This window comes from Corylus avellana, chromosome ca5 (assembly GCF_901000735.1).
Source record: "Corylus avellana chromosome ca5, CavTom2PMs-1.0".
Classification (NCBI taxonomy): domain Eukaryota; kingdom Viridiplantae; phylum Streptophyta; class Magnoliopsida; order Fagales; family Betulaceae; genus Corylus; species Corylus avellana.
Genome location: NC_081545.1, coordinates 32,018,584 through 32,040,226, shown reverse-complemented (window position 1 = coordinate 32,040,226; position 21,643 = coordinate 32,018,584). Strand labels below are relative to the sequence as shown.

The window sequence follows — 21,643 nt, the reverse complement described above, 5'->3', positions numbered from 1 at the left end:
AGGGAGGTGGTGGAGCACGCGTCGAGGTGGACCAGGCGATGGGCAGTCGATCAGGTAGGGATGACACGAACCGGAGCCAAACCCAACGCAACAACAGGCATGGTGAATAGAGAAGGACGGAAGATCGGCCTAAAAAAAAAAACTCTAAAATCAGAAAAGGGGCAGAGAAGGAGGGAGAGGAAGAAAACGCCCAAAAAGCAAGGGACATAAAGTAAATAGGCTAGCTCTAGGGCGGAAAGAAAAAGATGAGGAGGAGGAGGGGGGAGGGGGAGAACAAGGGTTCTCCCACTCTGACGACGCTCTTTGCTAGAGATGAAACCCTAGCAGAGAGCGTCTTGAGAGAGAGCAAAAACTATCAAATGAGAGTTGTTAATATTCTAACATTTTACTTATTCGACTTACAGAACAGTCAGAAGGCAGACTCGCATAAAAGGTAGAATATTACTCATTTTCTTTATTTATTGTAAATCTTAATTGTTTGATTAGGAGAAGTCCATTTTTGCAAAGTCCACATAAATAGGCATACACCACGCATTGAATTTTATAGATAATTTTGTAGTATTTCCTATGTACAAATTCAGAAAGAGGTAGTGGCTCATATTCATATTAGATGAGTGAAAACCGCTTGCTCCTGTCTACATAGTCACTCACTCTCACTTATCACAATATATCTGTTAGGATAGTTGATAAGATAGACCTTTTCCATCTCTCTTCAATGCAAAAAAATACTCAAGCAGTATTAATGTATTCTACCAATCGTATACTATAGAATCATAGATCATAAAAAAACCCACACCTTTCAGTAATATAAGAGAAAACATAAATGACAGACCAATCAGCACAATCAGAAAACAGACATTGAGACATACTAGCAAGATACACCAAAACCAACATAAGAGAGCATGGAAAGATACATATACGAACAAGAACAACATACTACATGAAGCAAAATAATGAGCATCAGCTGCACAGAAACAAAAATAGATCAATCAAAGCAAATCCAAACCTTGGAAAATCACTATAAGACTTCATTGCAACAAGTTAATTTAGTTATCTACAACTAAACAAGAAAAAAACAAAAACCATTAGACCGACAATTTTTTTTCATTTCCTATTACTTTCCTCGGTTTACTCAGACTCTATTGATGTATTTATTTCATTTCTCTCCTCTCCTTTGTATTTGGTTAGAATATATATATATTTTAAAAAAAAACCTCTTTTTTTTTTTTTTTTTTCTTTTCTTTTTTGACATGAAAAAAAACCTCTTTTCATAGTATAGTTTATCATGGTGGTTTACATGCTCTAATCATAAGAAACCAGGACCTGGATGTTTTGGTTTCCCATTTCCATTTGTAAGAAGACTTCTTGTATTTACATGCCAACGCCTTTTACTTGGGCCAATTGAGCGACTTAAAATCGCAAGTCGCAAGTACTATAAAGCCCAAATTACGTGTTGCATCAAAACGACGTCGTTCGTCCTCCAAACAAATCTGATCGCCCAGGCGATACCCAACCTCAGTCCTCACTGCTCCTAGAAAAAACCACGAAGTAGTTCTTATCTCAAACCCTAGTAGACAGAGGGAGAGACAGACACAGAGATGGCGATGAAGCACCTTCTGACCCTATCTCGCCGGTCCCACAGGGCGGCCACGTCATACCTAGCCCAGGCCGCCCGATCGGCCTCCACCTCCCAGGCGATCGCCACGCCATCATCGGCCCCACCGCCTGCCCCTCCTCCCCCGACGGCCATGGTATACGACCGCCTCGCCGAGGCCGTCAAGTCCAAGATCAAGCAGCTAGACAACCCGGACCCGCGCTTCCTCAAGCACGGGTCGCCCCACCCGGCCACCGCGGACCTCACCCGGATCCTCTCCGCCCCGGAGACCCGCGTCACCACCCTCCCAAATGGCCTCCGCGTGGCCACGGAGTCGAACCTCGCGGCCCGCACGGCCACCGTCGGCGTATGGATCGACGCCGGGTCGAGGTTCGAGACGGAGGAGACCAACGGAACGGCGCATTTCCTCGAGCACATGATATTCAAGGGAACGGAGAGGCGGAGCGCGAGGCAGCTGGAGGAAGAGATCGAGAACATGGGGGGCCATCTGAACGCCTACACGTCCAGGGAGCAGACCACGTACTACGCCAGGGTCTTGGACAAGGACGTGCCCAGGGCGCTCGACGTCCTCGCTGATATCCTCCAGAACTCCAAGTTCGATGAGCACCGCATTAGCCGCGAGAGGGACGTGATTCTCAGGGAAATGGAGGAGGTATTTGTTAGGGATTTGGTTGGATTCTTAAATAATATGTCTGTTCGACTCTGTGTGTGTTTGTAAGTGAAGGCCTGAAGCTTTTTGGTTGGTGAATAGTTGTTTGGTTTCGTTTGCTTGATACGTGTTCTATTGTTAATTTTACATCGTTAGATTCTATGTGGGTGTTTATTGTCATTGTTGGATTTGAGGTAAAAAATTTCCGCTAATGATTTGGTTTGGCGTTCGAGCACTAATACCGAATAATTGTGCTTCATGGCTGATGATGGAATGGTTAAACATGAAATTTATTTCGTATGTTGTTGATCATGTACAGGTTACGCGTGATTTAGATTGACAGGATGAGGAGAAATGATAATTTATTTTGTTTGGTTGAGAATATAACTATTAGTGAGATTCTAAATGGGCTGTATTAGTTGATTGCTGTATCCCAAAAAGTTCAAGCCTCTTTTACAACAAATAGCAGTTGTTCGTTTGGCCTTGTTTGTTTCTTTTGTTCGATGAGTAATGAATCGCATGCCTATTAAGTGTGAATATTTTGATGCATTGTTTCTCAGCAGTATTTTAGTAAAATGTGGTTGTAAAATTTGTTTTACTTAGATTGGGACATAAGATTATGATTTCCTTTTTCACACCCCACCTCATGTCTGCATTTTCCATTTCTTTCCCTCTCTCCGCAAATGCCTGTTTCGTGCCTGTTGGAACTTCAAATTCATGATTCAATCTTTGTTTTTTTAATCATATGGGCAGAGTCCCCTTAATATCGTACACCTTGATAGAAACTTACGGGAGTGTTGAGTTTACATGAAGGGTCTTCTTTGTTGCACAATAATACCAAATTGCTTTTGGAGTAGTTTTTTAAGCCAACTTCTTTGAACATAGGTTTGATACGAAAAATATCATAACCTAAATTTTTATTCCAATTAAAGAAAGATAAATGAGAAAATCGTGGTTGATCAGAGTTAATGCCCTGTCTTGCCCTTACACAAGTGAAGTGTTGAATACAAATTTCCATACAGAGTTATACAAGTGGCGTCTTCTTTCTTGATTATTTTTAAGAGTGTGAAGTGTCTTTCATCTGTAATAGAGCAGTAGCATGTGAGATAAATAAGAGAGACTCTTAACTGCTCCCTGCGTTGATAACTAACAGTGACTGTTTCATGTATTATTCAACTTATATGGGGAAGTATAGGTGTTTGATTACGTTTTATGAATATTACAGCAACTGGCTTGTAGTCTTTGCTATCTTGCTTCTTATGGTGAGGTTTTATCTCATGTAATTGCTGTAGGTTGAGGGGCAGACTGAGGAAGTTATTTTCGATCACTTGCATGCAACTGCATTCCAGTACACTCCTTTGGGAAGAACTATTCTTGGACCTGCTCAGAATATAAGGACAATAACAAAAGAACATCTCCAGAGCTATATTCAAACACACTACACAGCTCCCAGAATGGTATGCAAAAACTAATGAGTTTCTTCTTCAGTGTCTGTTTATATATGGTGGAATTAATAGAACTGGTCAAGATGTTTCTTCTGTTTGGTTTTATTGCATTTTACAATGATCTGAAAGACTTTCTTTGGGCTGAGACTTTCATGGCTGTTTTTTTGAACCTATATCTCAGGTCATTGCCGCTTCCGGAGCTGTGAAGCATGAAGACGTTGTTGAGGAAGTAAAAAAATTGTTTACAAAGTTGTCAGCAGATCCCACCACAGCCACTCAGCTAGTTGCAAAAGAACCAGCATTTTTTACCGGTTCTGAGGTAGGGGAGATATATCTTGAGTACTTTGTAATATCTTTATATGAAAAAAAAGGTTTGTCTAATATATATCAAATTATGTTAATGTTGTGAAAACCAGGTTAGGATAATTGATGATGATATTCCTCTGGCACAATTTGCGGTTGCTTTTAATGGAGCATCTTGGACAGATCCAGATTCCATTGCTCTGATGGTAATGCAGGCTATGCTGGGTTCATGGAATAAAAGTGCTAGTAGTGGAAAGCACATGGGGTGAGCTTCCTTTAGAACTAATCACTTTATGGCATATCAGATTTCTAACCTGAACCACTTAAGATCTTTATTAAGGCATTTTTTTCTTTTCTTTTTGAAGCACATGCATTGATAATTTTGACAATCTTTAAACAGTTCTGAGCTGGCACAGAGGATTGGCATTAATGAAATTGCAGAAAGCATGATGTCTTTTAACACCAACTATAAAGACACTGGTCTATTTGGTGTTTATGCTGTTGCTAAGGTGAGGTGCCTTTTAACACCAACTATAAAGACACTGGTCTTTTTGGCATTATTGATCTCATGGACTATTTGTTTCACTGAACAGAACATAGTTTGCATACAGTTTTCTTTGTATTGTCTTCCTTCTCTTTAGATGACAAAATGTGGACAACAAAGCTGAGTGCCTGTTGAGTTATTGTAACCTTGTAAAGTTTCCTAGCAGTCCAGTTCTTCTTCTGGATTTGTCATATGTATTGTCTATATATGAAACTCTTCTTGAATTGCTAGCTCTTTCAGCTTTTATTTTTCGGTGGGGTTGTCTGTTATCAGTGGATTTTTCATTTTTCTCTTTGATACAAATATAATTACTACTATTGTGAGATTGGAGTTTGAAGATGTGATTTCTTTTGTCTGGTTGTTTTGAGAGTTATATCTGCCATACAAGGGAAATAGCTTGTTCATTTGCTTTTCTGGCCTGGGGTTTAGATACTTTCATAAAAATTATTGATATCTCCCTCTCTCTCTCCCCCCCTCTTCAACATATATGCATGGACGTTACATTACCTTTGTGTATGTCTATATATGCATGTATGCACTCATTAATAGTTCTAATGATATATCGAAGAGATGCTACTTGTGGTATTCCTTGTCTGTACTCTGTACCTTTTCAATTATCTTGCGCAAATTGTGTAGATGGTCATGTATATATAAGCCATTTAATGTTTTATATCAAATTGATTCTCAGAGACATCTGCCATTTATTTTGATGAATTTGCTATCTTATTATTTCAGCCGGATTGCTTAAGTGATTTGGCATATGCGATAATGTATGAGACCACCAAGTTATGTTATCGAGTTTCAGAAGCTGATGTTATTCGTGCGCGTAATCAGGTAGCCACCAATCCTTTCATTTTTTAATTGACATCTGATACCTGGTTACTTTTGAAATCAAAATATTTTTAGTGAATATAAACTATGATTGCAAGCTTCATTTATTTTTTTTTCTATTTGGTTTATTCAAACTAATGTTAGTTACAAGAAGCTTCATTTCTTTACAAGTGACCATAAGGTGGGACATATTACTGATATGCCACTTTCATAGAGTTGTGGGATAATAATGTTATCGGATACCGCCATGGCAAAAACTAAAAACAAAACAAAACAAATCAAAATTATAACAGATAATTTGTTGGAGTTAATTTATATTCCTCAATGATCTAGAATTATTGCTGCTAATAGTGCTAGGCGAAGTGTAAAACTTATCAAAAAAATAGTACCAGGCGAAGTGAAATTCTAGATGTATGTGTATGCACATTCTAGATGTGGTTGTGCATGTTCACATGTTTTTTTAGAATTTTGATGCTGTTTTGGATCTGTTCTTTTAGGATCTAAAATGTTTCAGGTGTTATCCATAGATGTGCTTTTCAAGAACTTGAATTGGGTTAAGAAACATCTTAATTAGCATACTTGTTAATGTGTTTCTATATAGAATTTGTTGAAGGTCATGGTTATGCCAGGTCATCTATAATTTAATATTCCTGTAGCCATTGCCAATTACTGGTTTCCTTTGTTGCAGTTGAAATCTTCTCTGATGCTTCACATTGATGGAACAAGTCCTGTAGCTGAAGATATTGGGCGCCAGGTGTGACTTCTTTCCATATTAAGACAATATTAAAGAAGGAAATATTCATTTTATTTTGTTATAACCTTTTTAAGCCAAAGTATAATAGGGGTAGAAAACACTGCCAATCAGATGAAAAAATTAAACCAGATGAAAGATTGGTGGTTTATTACTTATCAAAAATCAGATGAAAAAATTAAACCAGACAGTCGGTGTCTTTATGATCCGGATTGTTTCATATCATTTGACCAGCTGATTTGACTCCTTAGTGGGTCAATCTGATCCCTCCACTGGGTGCTTCCTTGGTTCGAGTTGCACCTTGTTCCTTGCTTTATGTATGTCTTCATCAAACCCCAGTTTGAAACATTGATACCTTACAATTTAATGGTTACTTGGATGATAGTATGAAAAGATGATGCATGTGCTTAGCAAAAAAGATAAGGTGATGTATGTGACATCTATATGTTACAGATTCAAAAGTAACTACAATAAATGTCCTTTTATTGGAAATCCCTTCTGCTTGCATAATTCTTAATTTTATTTCCCTTGGTATGCTTATGCATGCAGCTACTTACATATGGCCGAAGAATCCCATTCGCTGAATTGTTTGCCAGAATTGATGCTGTTGATGCAAGCACCATTAAACGCGTTGCAAACAAATTTATTTTTGACAAGGTAAGGACTACAACCTACCTAACTTGCTGGGTATAGAAAATGAAGCATAATTTTATGGAACTCTGCGCCAGTTGGAAGATCAAAATTTGAGGTTTTGAAGTTCCCTTTATCCATTGCTTGGTTTTGCAGGATATTGCAATTGCTGCGATGGGGCCAATCCAGGGTTTGCCTGACTACAACTGGTTCAGACGCAGGACCTACTGGATCCGCTACTAGTCTGCTTTAAAATTTTTGCCCTTTTATTGTGTATTACCCTGGTTGGGTGGTCTGGTCTCAGATACCTTACATTTTTTTTTTTAAATCAATGTCCTTGAAGAGCTGGCATTTTAATTTATCTGTTTTAGGTCTTTTTTTTGTAACATTGCGTATAAAGAAATAAGGGTATGCTTCCATCAATGTTGCGATTCTGAATCAGAAGGCACTGATTTCGTCCCATGTTTCCAAGCAAAATTCAAAGTTGTATGGGCTGATATTATTTTGTGACATTCCTCATTTGTTTGAATCTGCCAAATGAATGTGGGTGTCTTCGTTCCCTTACACAATATGTTTTAGATGATACAGTTTTATACCGACTTTTGTGTTTTATAAATGGTGTGAAAAATGGGTTGGACTCTTGCTCTGAAGGGAAAGATGTAAAACCTTAAGGCAGACCCTTGATGATGGTCTAATCTGCTACAGATTGATCTGCCAATGGCTGGTGCCCAAACCAATCCGAGGGCGTAGGCGTCAGTCTGTTATATGAATTAAATTCAATCTCATTAAAGTCAACAATAAAAGGTGGAATATTATTATATATATATATATACATATATTTTGTGAGTACATAAGCCAAAAAACAAAACAAAAAAGGCCTTTGAATATTCTAACCTTTTACTTATACGTCTTATAAAAGAGTAAGGAAGTGGACATGCATAAAAGGTGGAATATTACTTATTTTCTTTCTTTATTGTAAATCTTAATTGTTTGATTAGGAGAAGTCTATTTTTGCAAAGACCACATCAATAGAGGTGTACACGCATTGAATTCTATAGATAATAGATAATTTTGTACTATTCCTTATGTACAAATTCAGGAAGAGGTAAGTGTCTCAGGGGAGTCTATCAGCAACCAACGCTTCATGAAGCGGAGGTCCTATTCGAATCCCCTTTTTCATTCGTCAAAAAAAAAAAAAAAAGAGGTAGTGGCTCGTTTTCACCGCTTGCTCCTATTTACATAGTCACTCACTGTCACTGATCACAATATATCTGTCACCAAGTTCACATTCTGCAGCAACAATACACATATGGCCAGCCTTCAACTTCTCGATCGCCATATATATGAGACAAGAAATAATAATAATAATATTATTATTATTATTATTATTAAAAAAGTCAATTATTGCGGCAAATTTTCCTTGCAATTTACTGAGTCTAGGAAGACATGCACGACCTCCATTGCCTATATATATATATATATATATATGGGAAGCAATGCCAAAAGCTAGAAATATTCAAAAATCTCCTTCATCTGTAGCAGGCTAGCAGCATGCACCCAAACAACCAGAACGCTCCTCGCGATGGGCAATGGTCTACCGGACTTTGTGGTTGTTGTGATGATCCCCTCAACTGTAATGGATCGATACATCTTTTTACACCTTGATTTTCCTTTTGGTAATTATGGCTTAGATATTTAACCTGTTGATCACTTTTTGTAGATGTCATAACATGTTGCTTTCCATTTATCACCGCCGGCCAGATTGTGGAGATTGTTGATGGAGGAAATACATGTAAGCAAACTCGATCTTGTGATCGTTATTTAATATATTTACTGTGATTTTCTGTATAAACTAGTATCAAACTCATATCATATGCTAATTATATTAATCTAGTTTAATAACATGATTTGTTTTTTTATTAATTTTTCTTGAGCTAAATAACAATACACTTGCTGCTAATTATAAATTATATATTTCCAGCACTGACTTTATTTACTATTAGAAAAAGGGTATAATAATTAGGACTAACTTGTTAAAAAAACCCACCTAGTTTTTGAAGAAACTTATAATGCAATATATATATTTTTTTTGCTGCAACGAGATATGGTGTGGCAAGCATCAAAATCTGTTAGTGAGATCTACCATCAGAACGGTTGGATAAAGCTGATGAGATCCTACGCATTCTAACATTTTTGTAGCTCGATCAAGCTGTTAAACCATTTACTAATCATCATGCACTGATGTTACTTTGCATGGGCAGCATGTCTAGTTGGTGGCCTCACCTACTTTGCTTTGGCCTATGTTGGCTGCGGATGGGTATACTCTTGCACATACCGCTCCAAACTGCGAGCCCTCTTCTCACTCCCAGAAGCTCCGTGCGCAGATTGGTTGGTTCATTGCTGCTGCTGTCCATGTGCTCTTCGTCAGGAGTATCGAGAACTCAGAATTCGTGGGGCTGATCCCTCCCTAGGTAAGCCCATTCTTTAAACAATAAAAGCTTAAGTTCGTAAGAAGAGATAAATTTAATCATTTAATTTATACATGATTATCGTTCTGTGAAGGTTGGCAAGGCAATGTAGAGAAGTGGAGGCGGACAGGAACAACGCCTCCTATAGTTGCACCTGGCATGACTCGTTAATGGAGTGGGATTTGTGCCAATAATATTTGAAAAGAACCTGAAAGATTGAGAATGCTATTTATTCAATTGTCAAGCCCTTCTTGCGTATAATTGTTATGGGCCTATAGCTTTATTTTCTTTTTAGAACATTGTCATAATGTATTGTGTCCAACATGTGTTGCGATTCTAAATCAGAGGACACTGAATTATTCCTCCCATGTCGCTCTAAGAAAGATTCAAACTTGTATTGGCCGATATTATTTTGTTTGAATCTGCGTTGTTCCCCTAGTAAGATATGTTCTAGATGATACAGATTTGACTTTTGTGTTCTATAAATGGTGTGTGAAAAGAGATTTAATTTAATTAATACGCTGGGTATATAAAAATATTCTCGTGAAGAAATGATAATAAATTCAACAACATCGCTATCTTTGATGGTCAAAGGAGTGCAAATGTGTGAAAATTCTCAGCAACTGAAATCTTGTGAAGCAGCACAGAAGAAGTACAATAGAAAATAGATCAAAAATAACAATAAGATAAACCACGTTGATCAAAGTTTTATCGGTCAACAATGGGGTTTTGGTAGAGTCTCACTATCACGAAGAAGAAAACAATCATGCCTCCAAGAAAACATATTTTTTTTTAAGTTATCATAATCTAATTTTCATAGGATACAAAACAACACTTAAATAGATTATGAGAAACCATAACCCTAAATTAACCGACTTTTGGGTCAAGCCAATTATTAAATTATAAAATAAATCTAACCCTATTTTTGTGTGACTATGGGTTAAGCGCATTATTAAATAATTATTATTTAAAATTTCATAGGTATTTGAAAGTTCAGAGGTCTAAAATGAGAGATTTGGAAGTACATAGAAAGTTTGTAAAATCGAGTGAAAGTCCAGGAGTCAAAGTAAAGTTTCTCCTTTATTTTATTTTTACTCAAACTAGGGTCTTCCAGCTAGAAAGTAGTGCCCCCACACATCTCTCTCTCTCTAAAAAAAAATAAAAAATAAAATAAAATAAATAAATAAATCCCAAGATGCCAACAAAGTAGTTGGGAGACACCCCTTATTCGAGTCATATTTTGAGGATCCACCCTATAGTTTTCTTTTTTCTTTTTTTTTTTTTTAAAAAAAAAGAATTGGGAAATTGACAATGCCAGGTAAGCATTGTGGGACGGTGGTGAGATAATGATATGGAAAATGCTAGGTATTCTTTTAGTGTTCTCTCAACTGTGATGTGACTTTTAAAACCACCAATAAATTAAAAGTCAATAATGATAATCTCAAATTGAACAGTGATTTTAAAAGCCACATCACAATTAGGAGAATACTAGAAGAACACATAGTATTTCCGGATATGATATGGTATATAGCATTTTTCATCCCTAAAACAAAACAAAAATTTGTGTTTTAGACAATTACGACAAGCATGATGAGGAAGATCCTCATTCCAGCCTACTGCAAAAGACAACAACACATCGTTCGATTGTCTTTACCACTTCACTTTCACCGATATGTGAAATTCAACATGATAATTAAGCAGGTTTCATAGGAAAGGGAATGCAGACGCGGATACTCAATTAGAACTCCGTAAAACAAGAGTGCTCATTCATCAACAGTAGAGGTTTTCCAGAGATAAAAATCCCCACATAGTTGTTAAATTCCTCAACAATCAAGCTTATGTCAAACTGTTCATCTTTTAGCTTTTAGAGCTAGCTAGCACAAACTTACGCCCATAGAATAACATATACGAAATCGTTTGAAGCTGTCAACAAAGCCGCCGGTTGTAACCAGCCCAATATATTAAAGATATATATGGCAGAAAGAAAGAAAGAAATAATAGAAAAGTGTTCATCTGAATACTTAGAGACTCAACCTGTTCATCTGCTCTACAGATGATAGAAGAGGTAAACGCATGCAGTTTGGGTCTCATCTGTTGGGCTGAATGCGATCCTTATCCTTATCTAATATCTCTACTTTGCGTGTCCCCGTATGTCCTGCAACGTACAAGCTCTGGTCATACCTTTGAAAATCAGAAATTTCATAGTTGTTGTTATATATATATATAAAAATTAGTCAATGATTTCCCTGAATTTTCCTTGCAGTTTACAGAGTACAGGAAGACACCTCCATTGCCTATAAATGTGAAGGTATTCAGAAATGTCCTGCAGAACCTACCCACAACGACATTTCTAGTCTGTAGCAGCATGTATCCAAACAACCAGGAAGCTCCACCCCCTCCAATTGCAGGCCCACCACTTGCCAAGTCTCACAATGGGCAATATTGGTCTACCGGACTTTGTGATTGTTTTGATGATCCCTCCAACTGTAATTGCCACCATAATCCATTGATGCACCTTAATTTTCCTTGCTAAAAGTTTCCACTATTGGTAATTAATGGCTTACACCTCTTCACTTTTGCAGGTCTCATAACATGTTGCTGTCCATGTATCACCGTAGGCCAGATTGTGGAGATTGTTGATAGAGGAACTACATGTAAAGCCTACTCTTGTGAATATTGACTATTATTGTTGATAGAGGAACTACATGTAAAGCATACTCTTGTGAATATTGACTATTAGTTACTTAATTATATATTTATTTACCATTAGATAAAAGGGTAAAAGAATTAGAGCTAACTTGTTCAATAAACCCACCTAATCATGTACTGATCATGTTACTTTGCATGGGCAGCATGTCTCATTGGTGGCCTCTTCTACGCTGGTTTGGCCTATGTTGGCTGCGGATGGCTATACTCTTGCACCTACCGCTCCAAACTACGAGGCCTCTTCTCTCTCCCAGAAGCTCCGTGCGTAGATTGGTTGGTTCATTGCTGCTGCTGTGCATGTTCTACTTGTCAAGAGTATAGAGAACTCAAAATTCGTGGGGCTGATCCCTCCCTAGGTATATATGCTCTATACCATCTCCTCCGCCAAAAGTTTAAGCGGAAGAGAATAATTTAATCATTTAATTTACATTCTAACGATTTTGACGTTATGTGAAGGTTGGGAAGGCAATGTAGAGAAGTGGAACCGGGAAGGATTGACACCTCCTATAGTTGCATACGGCATGGCTCGTTAGTGGAGTGGAATTGTGTCAATAAGATTTGAAAAGATGCTGCAGAAAGATTGAGAATGCTATATACATTCGATTGTGAAGCCCGTTTTGTGTATAATTGTTACGGGTCTATAGCTTTATATTCTTTTTAAGATATTGTCATAATGTGTTGTGTCCAATGTGTGTGCTCGGTTATCTTTGCTTTATGCATTTGTGTCCATTTTGTTGATTGGCTATTGTAATTCAAACTAAGTATACTCGTTGTATTTTGGTATTATTTCTTGCACCTCTAACATACTCATTAATTTATAGCCCAATGCAGGTTTAAAATAGGGTAAAATGTACTAAGCTTCCCAAGTTCGAACTATCATCTTTTGACAAAAAAGCCTCTCTATTGGTGTCAAGCATTAAAATTAGGGGTGTCAATCCGGTCCCGATTCCCGGTTATTAGCCAAAATCGAGAACCGGAACCGGAGTACCCGGTTTTTTAATTTTGGAAAATCAAAACCAGGTACCCGGTTACCCGGTTATACAATAACCGGCTAGTTCCGGTTGGTACATGGTTATCTAGACCGGGTAACCAGTTTTTTATTTAAAAAAAAAAAAACATTTTGGGCTTATTTTAAGTATTGGGCCTAATTTTTGAGCTTATTTGAGGTATTGGGTCTAATTTTTGTGCTTAATTTAACAATTTTTTGCCCTTTTTTAAAAAAACACAATTAGTATTTTTGTTCCAATAAGTTGAGCTTTGTTGTGATTGTTCCAAAAAAAAAATAAAATAAAAAACCTAAAAAAATAAAAATCCAATGTTTAAAAATGTCCTAAAACTTCATTGTTTAAAAATGCCCTAAAAAATTAAAAATTAAAAAATAAATAAATTATTTTATATATATACCCAGTTACTCGGTTATCCGATTATAACCGAGTGCCAAAAGCCGGAACCGAAACCGGGTACCCAGTTATCGATTTTTTTCAACCGGTTTCCCGGTTACTGGTTGGTACCCAGTTTCCTGGCTGGTACTCGATTTTTTTTTACACCCCTAGTTAAAATAGATGGAAAAGTGGTCATGCGTGCTACTTTTGCGAAATTCTTTCCAAAATACCCTCAATTTTGACTATTGACAAACCAAAATTGCTCCTTTATAATTTATTATAAAGAGAGCATAAAAAAAAAAAAAAATTCCTTAAAAAAACAATTATAAATTTAAACATGTTGCATTCTGGCCACATCTTTTTGCTTCTGGGAGGTGGCCGAACCACCTCCACAATCACCTCAAGTAAGATTTTGGGGTGGCTCCGTCACCTCCCTTTCCATTTTGGGTGGTTGAACCACCTTTAGGTCTTTATTATTATTTAATTTAATTTTTTATTTTTAAGAAAAAATTGGTAATTTGAAATCATTTGTTAATGTCATCACATGTGTTGCATGTAACTACTTTCCATCCATTTTAATGTCCGACACTAATCGAGGTCGGTTGCTTGACGTATTCAAGTGTCACAACCTAAGTTCAAAGGCCCAAATAAAAAAGAGGTGGTAGACAGGTAGTTGAGGTCCTTACTCCTTACGCTTGGCTCCTTAAATACAATACTCATGGTTGAATTTGAGTGAAAGTTACACTAATTACTTCCTTAATCTACCACCATATTTGTAATGTCATCCCAATCTTTCAATTTGTTTAATTTACCTTACTAGGAGGATACATTAAACAAACTAAAAAATTAGGAGACATTTTAAATAGGATGGTAAATTTAGAGTAGTCGTAGTTTTCCTGAAGAATAAAAAAGAAATTGTGTGATTCATACTCTATTGTTCTCTCTCTCTCAAGGGAATTGAAATTCCTTATAATTTTCTTTAAATTTGAGATTCTCAAATTGATAAATCTCAACCATTTATCTCATCTAAGCGTCTACAATGTTAAAACATGACTTATTTTAAACGTTTAGATAAAATGAACGGCTGTGATTTATGCAAAAATTTGTGATAATAATGGCTAGAAAAGACATTAATTATGGATTGAGGAACATGTACAGGCCAACAACCAACGTGGACGGATTCCAAAGTTTGATCCATCTTTCAGCGGTACATTAAAAGAAACCAGGGGAAAACAAAACATTTCGAAATCTACATCTACTAGTTGTCAATTGATGGTCCATATTTATTTTAGTTGCTTAATTATTTTGGGTCCCTAATTTGACTATCCAAATCTGCCCACAGATATGACCTTTCAGTTGTTAAGCTTTGCTAGGGATGCTCTAAACTGACCTTTCTTTGGCAATAAGACCAGTTCTGATTATTCTATAATGCTGATGTCACAGTTTTAATCAACTTTTAGATCGGTTATTTTATTTATATATATCAAAAGCTAACTGAGACTGACAATTTAGCATTGTGTGATAATTGTTAAATAAAAATACAGTTTGTTGAATTACAATTAAAATAATAATCACAATGGTAAGGTAGTTGTCAATTTTTTTTTTTTTTTTGACATGTCCGCATAAAGAGGGGGAGGGGGATTCAAACTAGTGACCTCAGCTTCATTAAGCATGGTCCCAACCGATTGAGCTACCTATTGGGTAGTTGTCAATTGATGACCTACAAATTCTTTTCTTTTTGGCTCAACCTTGTCCATAATTTGGAATATATATATATATTTTGAGAGGTGTCTGACCTTTCAATTCATAGCTATCTACTATTAGCAAATTTTTTTTTTTTTTTTTTTTTACATGTCCACACAAGAAAGGGGAGAGAGAATTTGAATTAGCGATATCCGCTTCATAAGGCGAGGTCCCCAGCTGATTGAACTACCCCTTGAGAACTATTAGCAGCTTAATTGATTCTCTAAGCTGTCATGATTAACTATATTCTTTAAACATGAATAATCCTAATTCCTGAATTAAAAGTCTTTGTATAGGTTGACCCTGCTTTTAAGCAAAAGTAATATTCAAATTCATTCTCATCCATTTGGTGATTTTTATCAATTAAATAAATATACTATGAGTCATGACCCCTTTCAGAAATGTACGTGAACTAACGTACAAAAGTAGACATATTATATGGAGGTGAATCCATTTGGAAGCAGTTAACCAATCCAGCGTCCCTGGACCTAAAACATTGACCTGAAACAAAGTACTCTTTTCCTCCTTTATACATATAATCATTCCAAACCAGTTCCATGAGAAACCCACTTCACCATTTCCTACCAAATCAAAACCCAATTCCCTACTTTTAGCTCCTTCATGGAATTTGATTACACTCTTCCATCAAACATGTCCATGAACACAGACGACCAATATCTTGAGCTCGAAGGTGGTGGCGACGATGATGATCATAATGATGTTCTCTTCGCCGACATTAGGAGACAGATTTTGCTTCTGACAGCAGACGAGGATGAAGATGTCGATGTCCACAAAGACAAACAGAGAAACTCCATTAGCCCTGTCAGAAGAAGCTCAAGCAGCTTGGCTGCTGTACTGCAACCTGGAAGCTATTTCAACTGGTGGGAAAAGGACAACACCAATACAGTGCCGGCATGGCTTGTGAGCTTGTGGAGATCAAACAATGGCAATGGAACAGGGGTGTTTATCCCTCAGATAGTCCGATCCAGAAGACATTATAAGCCAGCTGGTATATATATATATATATGTGTGTGTGTGTGTGCGCTTGATTTCCTCTCTTGAATGAATTTATTCCTTATATATATTCGTGTGACTTATATTGTATCATCATCATGGTTTTCAGGAAGGATGAATAGTCAGAGAAGAGTATACAAGCGAGTGGAGAACAAATACTCATGAACATGAAGCTACATGTTTTCAAGGAAGTATAACATGATGCCGATGTAATAATAGGATGAAAATTCACAGTATAACTTGATTGTATTTATAATACTGACATGAAAAACATCAGCTGCTGTAACAGTTGATGAACAAAAAACATGTCCTCTGAAACCATATCATATGGAAATTGAAATAAAATGGTTCTCCAGTGATGCCATTAGAAGTTTTTGTATATATATATATAGCTGCGTTGCTTCAATGGACCAGATGGAGAACCATGTCATCTGAACAATAATCAAGATAAGAAGATGATAGCAGCAAAGCCTCTGCTATAGAATTGATAATTTTTCTATCCTCTCCAATACATGAAATATCTCAAATTTCTGTTACTATAGCTTAACTTGCTAGATCAATTGTAATCAAACACAAAGTGTAAACTAATAAATAAGTCAATTATCATATACTGTTGTGGTTAACTAGGCCAACACAACACAGCTTTCATGGGAACTTCAGTTTCAAACTCCAACACAACTTTTACCTTCCCAACTCCACTGGGTTCGTTTGATAAACGATTTTGTTTTGGTTTTAGTCCGATACTGTAGCAAAAGTTAATTTATGTGAAAAAAAGTAAGAATATTTTTTTTTTTGAAAAGTGAAAAAATAAGAATATTTGATATGAAAAAATAAAAAAAAAAATTTGTTTTGTAGTGATTTTTTTAATTGGAATAATAATAAAAAGTGATTAATGTGATATAAAAAATAAGAGAATATTAAAAAATTAAAAAAATTAAATTTGTGTGCATTTGCCAAACCGTTTACTAAGCAGTGCCACGTAACTCTATCAAACATAAAAGCAACAATTACTTACGGGCCATGATACACAGAACTCTTGCGTGCCATGCACGCCAAGCAAAATTTTTTTTTAGCTGGCGTATTGTTCTGTTTAGCATCACCCATTACTTAATGTGGTTGTCCTAGCCTTGATGTGATGGGCATGTTGACGGATCAGAGCAGTGCCATTCAAAAAGTCCAGATTTCATAATTTGGATCAAAATTCTATGTGTAGGTTCTAGCCTGTTGTGGGCCGGGACCATGGGCTTTCCTTCAGGTCTTTGTGGTTGGATGAAGTTCTCCGTGATCCTTAGCGTGGAAGGTAGCTTGAAGTGTTTTTCCAATCTACTTAAATTAAAGTTAGAGGTCCTGAGCTCGAATTCTCACTCTATCAATTTACGTCCTTTTTAAGTACATATTGGGCACCACCTATTAACAATAAATAATTTAAACTCACACGTGATAAGAAGTGTTAAAGTATTAATTAAATTATTAAACTTATCTCTTTCTATCAATTTAAACTTTTAAGACAAGTAGTGATTGTGGCGACAGAGATCAATGGCCTTCGGCATCTAGTTGAAGTTGGTGGGTCAAATGGGTTGTCCGTAACCGGTTACTCTAAATAATATCAAATTGAGCTTTGTAAGTGTGGAATAAACAGTTATTTTTACGAAATGTTAGTGCTTAGTCAAATATTGATTTAGAATTCATCCCTAGATAAAATGCTCGAGGAATTTTTTTTGGGTCAAATAATACAAAGAAAACAAACGCAAAACCAAACAAGAAAGACTATCAAACTAACAACATTACACAAAATAAATAAAACTGAGATTGTTTGGTATCATTTTTCTAATTTAATCATAAATTTGCATATCTATCATATAAATATAAACAAAAAAATATGTATAATAATAAAACCAAACATTTCTCCATTGTGTTTTGGGTAATCAAATATATGCTACAAATTTTCAATTTTTTTTTTTTTTTCATATGTTCACACAAGAAAAAGGACAGAGAGATTCGAACTAATAACCTCCGCTTCGGTGATTCACAGTCAATTAAGACACCCCTTAAGACTTCAATTTAAGGTCGGAGAATGTGCTACAAAATGTTGGTACCAAACTGCACCAAGTCGGCAACCTACCAAACCAGCCGAATTTATAATATAATTTAACTCAAAATCTTACCGTCCGATTCGTTTTCCTATCTAATTTCATCACCGTTAATTAGCAAAAGCAAAATGACAAGGGGGGCCACCCTAGTCGTCCACGTCAAAGCGGCACACTTGGGGGGAAACCTCTCTCTCTCTCTCTCTCTCTCTCTCTGAGGGACAGGTTGTGCATGTCTCTGAACATTGTTGTAGTTGCGGTTAGTTAAAACGGCGATGTTGATGGTCGCATCGTAAACATCGAAGCCCCAAACAAAAAGCATATAGAAAAACAAATACCCCCAATCTCTCCTTTTGGATCCCTCTCAGATTTCTCAGAAACTCTCTTCGATCTGATCGCCCACCTTTCCGCACTCCTTTTCCATTTAAACAAACACACTACAAAGAAACACACAAGCCAGAGAAAACACTTCCCCAACGCCACTCTCTGTTTTCTGATTTCTACTCTGTTTCCCGAAATGGCGTCGTTTACGGTGCCGTGCCCTAAGACCTTTGCCCTCCTCCGCCTCGGATCCACGGCTCGAGATTCGGATCGTCGCGGGTCCAGCCCGAGGCCGTCTGTGCTATTCGGATCTTCCCTCGGTGAGCCGGTACGTTCGTGTTCCTCGATTTGAATCTTTGGCATTTGGGTTTGCCGCATTTCTGGTGTTAAACTCAGCATATGATTGTTTTTGTTTTTTTGAACATGTAATTACTTGATCTTTCCAATTTTCGTCAATACTATTAGGACTGACACTTGGGAACAGTATATACATGTGGGTTTGAACTTTGAACCGTTTTTTTTTTTTTTTTTATGGGTCGTAACTATACAATCAGTGTTCTGCGAGCAATGCTCTTTGAGAGAGTATTGCTCTCGAAGTATTGAATAATATTTGAAGATTATGTCAAAAAGTAGTTTTTGGTGCAGAAACCAGTATCTGTCCTCACGTAATAGTGGGTTATACTAATAAAGTTTATAGTAGGACCTAGTGTTCATGAATTGTTCTGGGAGTATTGAATAATCTGTTTAATATCGTAGTTGAAGATTATGTGAATTAAAAAGTAGTTTGTGGGTAAATTTTATCAGTCAAACCTAGTGTTAAATAACTTTTAAATTAAGTGTATTTGTGCTACATACACCAGCAGAGTTTCGATGAAAAAAAAGAAAAAGAAATATTCTTCCATTGTCATGTTGTTCAATGAAGGTAAACTTCATTTTTCAAGTGTTGAAAATTCTCAATTGTCTGCTTTTTACCTGTCAATAGGATTTGGTTTTTATGGAAAGTTTTTGAATAGAGAAATGTTATGGGTACCAAATCTTTTACCAAGAGATGGATGCCAAATCTTTTATTGGTACCCGTAGCATTTCTCTCTATTAATTGTTTTGATATTTTCTAATGAATAAGCTCCACATCATCTTGTTACCCATCTTTTGGTAAAAAATTTGGTACCCCTAGCATTTTTCGAATGAATAACACTAATGCACTCTACATGAAGATTTTAATCATGTGCAGGTTCATGTTTTATACTGTTTTTGCTGCAAAATTTTTTACTCCTGTTGTGTAAAATTGTATTTTGCAGAGGCAATCCAGGGTTTGGAAGGTGTGTGCACAGCTTAATCAGGTAAAAGATTATTCTCAATAAGTGAGAATATCCATATTTAAGTAGATGTGCATTATTGGCACCTACTAAAGCTACTTTTATCCCAGGTTACTGCTGAGAAATCTTCAAATTCGTCACCTGTACTTTCCACAAAGCCTGGAGTTGCATCACCAGAAGCAAAAGATGAGTCAGCAGATCTATACAGTACTTTGGATGCATCATCAATCTCAGAATTCATGTCTCAAGTGTCAGACCTTATCAAGTAAGTTGGAGAGCCTTTGGTGCATATGCATGCTCACATGTATTATTCATTGTTTTATACATATTAGACATATCATTCTTGTTGTTAAAGTTTATGTCATTTTCATGAGCAGACTCGTGGATTCGAGAGATATTTCAGAGCTGCAAGTGAAGCAATTGGACTGTGAGATTTTAATAAGAAAACAGGGAGCTTTGCCGCCGGCAGCACCTGTTGCTAGTATGCCACCACATCTAACCCATGCAATGCTTCCATCTCCTCCACCACCAGCTCCTACTGCTTCTGCAAGCCCTCCTCCAGCACCGGTATCCACCTCACCTGCCCCTGCAAAAGCAAGCACTTCATCTCATCCACCACTGAAATGCCCCATGGCTGGGACCTTCTATCGCTGTCCTGGACCTGGTGAACCACCATTTGTCAAGGTAAGTTTCCGTGTTGGTGAGCCTGCCCCTTGAGGGCTGGTCCCCCAAAAGACATGTCTGAGAAGAAATCATGTCTTTAACAAATTACTTGTTCTTGTAGCATGTGCATGTGTGTTTATATAGGCTCCACCATTCACTAAAAGGAAAAAAACAATACCCCACTCTTATTAAAATCTTGCCATTTTCCAGGTAGGAGATAAAGTCCAGAAAGGTCAGGTCATCTGCATCATTGAGGCCATGAAACTGATGAATGAAATTGAGGTATCCATTTCTTCCTTTATTGTTTAAACCTAAGGGGTTTGGTCCCTACATCACTCTTTCATTTTAATCCTTATTTACCCCCTACTGAATCATTTTTAGAAGGACAAATTTCTTCATTCTTCATCTTGGATATGGAGAATTGTAACTTCTGTTTGAATTAGAGATCATTGGCTTGAAGGAAAATTCTTAAGTGACTTAAAACTTCCACATATGCATTATTGTGCTAATAGATAATAAATTATTTGGCCTTTTTCCCCCATTCAGATTGGAGACCTTGTTGCATACTTGGAAAAGGCTTGATGCCCTACATCTGTGTTTACTAATGTTCATTTTTGCCTTTCAGGCTGATCAGTCTGGAACAGTAGCAGAGATTCTTTTAGATGATGGGAAGCCAGTTAGTATAGACACGGTGATCACACTCTCTCTCTCTCTCTCTCTCTCACACACACACACACAACACCATACACACAAGCACATACACCAAAAGGTCATACTTGATTCATTTATATGAATTTCCTGTCTTTTTCCCTGCAGCCTCTTTTTGTGATTGTACCGTGAGTTACTTGCAAGGGCCTCCTACAAACGTGTTGGAGATAGTCGTTCTTTCGAGTATAAGTTTCATTTTCAGAATTTAGTAATGTCTCTATTACTCTGTAACTTTAATTTAATAATGGTCATGTTTTATTAAGGGTCTTCTCTTTTGACATTATAATTAATATTTATGATTTACCAAAGGCATAAAGCTCAATGTAAGAGATAGAACATAGTATTTGCCACACTTGTGGAAAGTTTGTTATGCTGTTTGTCATTATTTCTTGCATCTCTTTAACCTTACCTCCTTCAAACTTACACCCAAACTTTAAAAAGTTGCTATTGACCATCCAACTACCCAG

General features: G+C 36.7%; 5 protein-coding genes across 5 annotated transcripts; all 5 read left to right on the top strand.

Annotated features, from left to right (window-relative positions):
• Positions 1-1,481: 1,481 nt before the first annotated feature.
• Positions 1,482-7,131, top strand: LOC132182561 (probable mitochondrial-processing peptidase subunit beta, mitochondrial). Its single transcript, XM_059595844.1, has 9 exons — positions 1,482-2,267; positions 3,557-3,721; positions 3,891-4,028; positions 4,126-4,277; positions 4,413-4,521; positions 5,292-5,390; positions 6,076-6,141; positions 6,688-6,795; positions 6,925-7,131. The coding sequence occupies exons 1-9, from the start codon at positions 1,599-1,601 to the stop codon at positions 7,009-7,011; spliced, it is 1,593 nt and encodes a 530-aa protein (XP_059451827.1). The 5' UTR covers positions 1,482-1,598; the 3' UTR covers positions 7,012-7,131.
• A 1,163-nt stretch (positions 7,132-8,294) lies between these two features.
• Positions 8,295-9,452, top strand: LOC132182998 (protein PLANT CADMIUM RESISTANCE 12-like). Its single transcript, XM_059596382.1, has 4 exons — positions 8,295-8,401; positions 8,489-8,560; positions 9,030-9,239; positions 9,331-9,452. The coding sequence occupies exons 1-4, from the start codon at positions 8,320-8,322 to the stop codon at positions 9,405-9,407; spliced, it is 441 nt and encodes a 146-aa protein (XP_059452365.1). The 5' UTR covers positions 8,295-8,319; the 3' UTR covers positions 9,408-9,452.
• Positions 9,453-10,975: 1,523 nt separating this feature from the next.
• Positions 10,976-12,669, top strand: LOC132182996 (protein PLANT CADMIUM RESISTANCE 12-like). The gene is made up of 5 exons (XM_059596381.1): positions 10,976-11,301; positions 11,500-11,722; positions 11,819-11,890; positions 12,089-12,298; positions 12,399-12,669. The coding sequence occupies exons 1-5, from the start codon at positions 11,290-11,292 to the stop codon at positions 12,473-12,475; spliced, it is 594 nt and encodes a 197-aa protein (XP_059452364.1). The 5' UTR covers positions 10,976-11,289; the 3' UTR covers positions 12,476-12,669.
• Positions 12,670-15,718: 3,049 nt separating this feature from the next.
• Positions 15,719-16,277, top strand: LOC132182155 (uncharacterized). The gene is made up of 2 exons (XM_059595347.1): positions 15,719-16,076; positions 16,191-16,277. The coding sequence occupies exons 1-2, from the start codon at positions 15,719-15,721 to the stop codon at positions 16,244-16,246; spliced, it is 414 nt and encodes a 137-aa protein (XP_059451330.1). The 3' UTR covers positions 16,247-16,277.
• A 2,079-nt stretch (positions 16,278-18,356) lies between these two features.
• LOC132181137 (biotin carboxyl carrier protein of acetyl-CoA carboxylase 2, chloroplastic-like) lies at positions 18,357-21,561 on the top strand. The gene is made up of 7 exons (XM_059594220.1): positions 18,357-18,817; positions 19,788-19,829; positions 19,916-20,070; positions 20,183-20,489; positions 20,679-20,750; positions 21,094-21,159; positions 21,285-21,561. Exons 1-7 carry the CDS (start codon positions 18,686-18,688, stop codon positions 21,306-21,308), a joined length of 798 nt encoding a protein of 265 aa, XP_059450203.1. The 5' UTR covers positions 18,357-18,685; the 3' UTR covers positions 21,309-21,561.
• Positions 21,562-21,643: the final 82 nt, after the last annotated feature.

Coding starts and splice junctions, on each gene's coding strand:
- LOC132182998 (XM_059596382.1), top strand. CDS start 8,320: ATGCACCCAAACAACCAGAACGCTCCTCGCGATGGGCAATGGTCTACC. Junction 8,402..8,488: donor TTGTGATGATCCCCTCAACT/GTAATGGATCGA, acceptor CACTTTTTGTAG/ATGTCATAACATGTTGCTTT. Junction 9,240..9,330: donor TGGGGCTGATCCCTCCCTAG/GTAAGCCCATTC, acceptor CGTTCTGTGAAG/GTTGGCAAGGCAATGTAGAG.
- LOC132182561 (XM_059595844.1), top strand. CDS start 1,599: ATGGCGATGAAGCACCTTCTGACCCTATCTCGCCGGTCCCACAGGGCG. Junction 6,142..6,687: donor CTGAAGATATTGGGCGCCAG/GTGTGACTTCTT, acceptor TTATGCATGCAG/CTACTTACATATGGCCGAAG. Junction 6,796..6,924: donor ACAAATTTATTTTTGACAAG/GTAAGGACTACA, acceptor TTGGTTTTGCAG/GATATTGCAATTGCTGCGAT.
- LOC132182155 (XM_059595347.1), top strand. CDS start 15,719: ATGTCCATGAACACAGACGACCAATATCTTGAGCTCGAAGGTGGTGGC. Junction 16,077..16,190: donor AAGACATTATAAGCCAGCTG/GTATATATATAT, acceptor CATGGTTTTCAG/GAAGGATGAATAGTCAGAGA.
- LOC132181137 (XM_059594220.1), top strand. CDS start 18,686: ATGGCGTCGTTTACGGTGCCGTGCCCTAAGACCTTTGCCCTCCTCCGC. Junction 19,830..19,915: donor TGTGTGCACAGCTTAATCAG/GTAAAAGATTAT, acceptor CTTTTATCCCAG/GTTACTGCTGAGAAATCTTC. Junction 20,751..21,093: donor AACTGATGAATGAAATTGAG/GTATCCATTTCT, acceptor TTTGCCTTTCAG/GCTGATCAGTCTGGAACAGT.
- LOC132182996 (XM_059596381.1), top strand. Junction 11,723..11,818: donor TTTTGATGATCCCTCCAACT/GTAATTGCCACC, acceptor TCACTTTTGCAG/GTCTCATAACATGTTGCTGT. Junction 12,299..12,398: donor TGGGGCTGATCCCTCCCTAG/GTATATATGCTC, acceptor CGTTATGTGAAG/GTTGGGAAGGCAATGTAGAG.